The sequence below is a fragment of the Triticum dicoccoides genome, chromosome 1A (assembly GCF_002162155.2).
Source record: "Triticum dicoccoides isolate Atlit2015 ecotype Zavitan chromosome 1A, WEW_v2.0, whole genome shotgun sequence".
Lineage (NCBI taxonomy): Eukaryota > Viridiplantae > Streptophyta > Magnoliopsida > Poales > Poaceae > Triticum > Triticum dicoccoides.
The window spans coordinates 266,213,407-266,216,086 of NC_041380.1; the positions used below are offsets into that span (position 1 = coordinate 266,213,407).

The 2,680-nt window shown below is 40.4% G+C and overlaps 1 protein-coding gene across 2 annotated transcripts in view; it reads right to left on the reverse strand.

Moving 5' to 3' along the window:
- Nucleotides 1-212: 212 nt before the first annotated feature.
- Nucleotides 213-2,680, reverse strand: part of LOC119268217 (WD repeat-containing protein 70-like) — a 15,629-nt gene continuing 13,161 nt past the window's right edge. The window contains exons 6-10 of one of the 2 annotated variants that reach the window (XR_005133028.1): nt 2,205-2,456; nt 1,799-2,119; nt 1,481-1,660; nt 1,341-1,407; nt 213-626 (exon numbers count right to left, since the gene is read on the reverse strand). Coding sequence is in view for 1 of the 2 variants with exons in the window: in XM_037549797.1 (XP_037405694.1) it covers nt 1,490-1,660; nt 1,799-2,119; nt 2,205-2,456 (744 nt within the window). In the remaining variant the exon portion in view is untranslated. The remainder of the gene's footprint in view (nt 627-1,340; nt 1,408-1,480; nt 1,661-1,798; nt 2,120-2,204; nt 2,457-2,680) is intronic. The other variant, XM_037549797.1, reaches the window with a different exon arrangement.

The following is a 2,680-nucleotide window of genomic DNA, read 5'->3' on the forward strand; positions in this document are numbered from 1 at the left end:
TTTTTTGCTTGCCGGCTCTCGTATGTGAACTAGTCCGGACCAGTCCGACGGATACTATGTCCAATTTAAGGGTCGGCGTTGGAGATGCCCTGACGTGGTGCTCCAGGTGACACAAAACAAGTGGTGCTCCAGAGTCATTGGTCAGATATAATTCCCAGGAAGAAAATACAAGCACAGCACGCGAACGATAATGCATAAATGACCACATCACGGGGGAAAGGGGCAAATGCGTAGAAAAAGCAACTGGATACGAACCGCACTGTAAAACGCGGATCAGGTAGAATGACATTTTGAAAATGCAAATCGGTCTTCCTTGTCTACTCTACACGTCACATCAATCATCACAAAGACGACAACAACACGGAAGGAAAAAACAGTACAGCTTTCTCGTGGGCTAATGGCGATACACTGGATCAAGCGTGCAGACTCTGCAGAGTATGGATAATGGCTGGTAAACTGAAGGTACAGCGAAAACCTCATCCTGTTGTAACATGAATCTGGTTTGTTAATCTTCATTCACTTGACAAAGGAGCTTGATGGACCCGTCTTATTGTAACAGTTTTCCTGTGCGACAACTTTTCCCTGGGTATCTTCAGAAAAAACCGAGCTCCCGATGGTTGCTAATTCTGTGAAATAGTTCAATAATCAGACACGCACAAAAAAAAAGACTACCAAGTAAATACATGAAAAGTTTAACTGTCAAAAAAAGAGATGAAATTTTTTGAGGCATTCGCTCTGGATTAATGACTAATCCAAAGGACAGTGAACTTAAAGTCTTAAACAAATATAAGACGTCTTATATTAGTGTACAAGAGGGAGTACAAGAACAACTGCAGTTCAACAAGTGTTCCCGATTGCAACACACGGCACACAGGCATACCAAGATGAACGGCGGCGCATTATTTCATGAGTGGTCAAACATCGTAGCAACACAAAGAAAAACCACACAAACTGAACGTGGTACTGAACTGAGAACTCTCGATATCTAGTGCTGGACAGCTGGGTGGACAGTAGTGTCAAACAAAAAAACCACCTGTGTTCAAGTGTAACTCATACCTCTAATGTGAGTGGCAGAGCTCCTACTCAGTTTTCCAAGTTGGGTGATTAACTAGTGAATATGTAGCAATTGCGTTATTTGCAAGCCATAAACTATGTCTATCTCCATTGCATAATACTGCCTCTACAAAATGTAAGACGTTTTTTGCTTTTGCATAGGGCATAAAAACGTCTTACATTTTGCTAGGTAGGGACTATAATCGTATAAACCTACCAACATACATACAGATATAAAATTTGGAACTGAGAAGACATGCTGGGGTACCATTGTATTCGACACTTACCACATTCTATAGTTTGTCCCCAGTAAAAGTACATGTTGCAGGACTCATGCAAGAAACTTAACGGTCACTGCATTAGATTCACTCTGTCAGAAAACAGAACATTGTGCCAAAGCTCATTTTATTAAAAACAAATAGCTTACATCCATATGTTATTTTTTCTCTTCGCCGTCGGAATCAGACTCTGCGAAGACGGTTTCTGGCTGAGTTTGAGCATATGCTGGCGCAATAAACTTCGGGTCATTCTTCGCAGCATCAGCATATTTCAAAATTGCCTCTCTTGGATCTTCATCCATCCAGGTCTCCTTAATTAAACCACCTTCCTGTTACAAATAAATTGAGAAAATTATGTGTCATCAACTGAAAGCAGGTATACTTTGGGAGGAAACACACTAGAATACACAAATAACGTAAATTTACCATACATATAAAACAGAAGGGATGATTAATGTGTATATTACCTTCATGAGATACTGTGTCAGCAAGCTGCCTTTTGTTGTGCCAATTTTACCACCAAACCCTGGACCACTAACAGGCGCTTCTGGTTTGTGCGATTTGAGGGGGTCTTTCATCATCTTCTCTCTTTGGCGTTTACGGCTTGGTTGATCTCTGAATAGAGGCAGTGCATGTGGGTTGTGTATTAAAGGTTGCACCTCATAATCATCAACAGATTTTTTCCTTGGTGCTCGTCCAACACATACAAGAGCTCCCCTCTGACTAACAGAAGGATCATACAAGATATGAGTCCCACCTTCCTTCTTGTCCCCAACTGTTGCGAACACCTACAGAAATAGTAGAGGTTCAAAAACTCAATAATATCCTAAAAACAGTATTCAGCACCAGCATATCCAAGTACTAATGAATAACCTGATTAATCCTTGGATGCCAGAGTGACCTTATCACGCTGTAATGTGGTGAAATTCCCACCCTTGATACAAGCTCTAGTTTCCTTCTATCAAAGAAGCAAAGTAGGCCTCCATTTCTGCCATCTTTCTCAACAGAGGTTCCTGTAAAAATAAGTTGCTCGTCTGAACTAAATGAAGCATTTGTCTCCGCATAGTTATTAGGCAGACCGCCGAACACTTTCAAAGGAGTCTTCATTTTCCTCAAATCCCATATCTACATAAAATTACCAATGCAATACCATAATTAGAAATAATATATACAGTATAAGGAAGAGAAGACCAATGCTGCAGTTCTTATCATTATCATAGATTCACAAGATAACAGTAGACCCAAACAGCAAAAGTACCTAACTGAGTCTGATAACTGAACACATTGCAGGTTGCTAGGTTGGAATCGATAAATTAGTACTAATCATGGCTAATGAACCTTCCTTTACA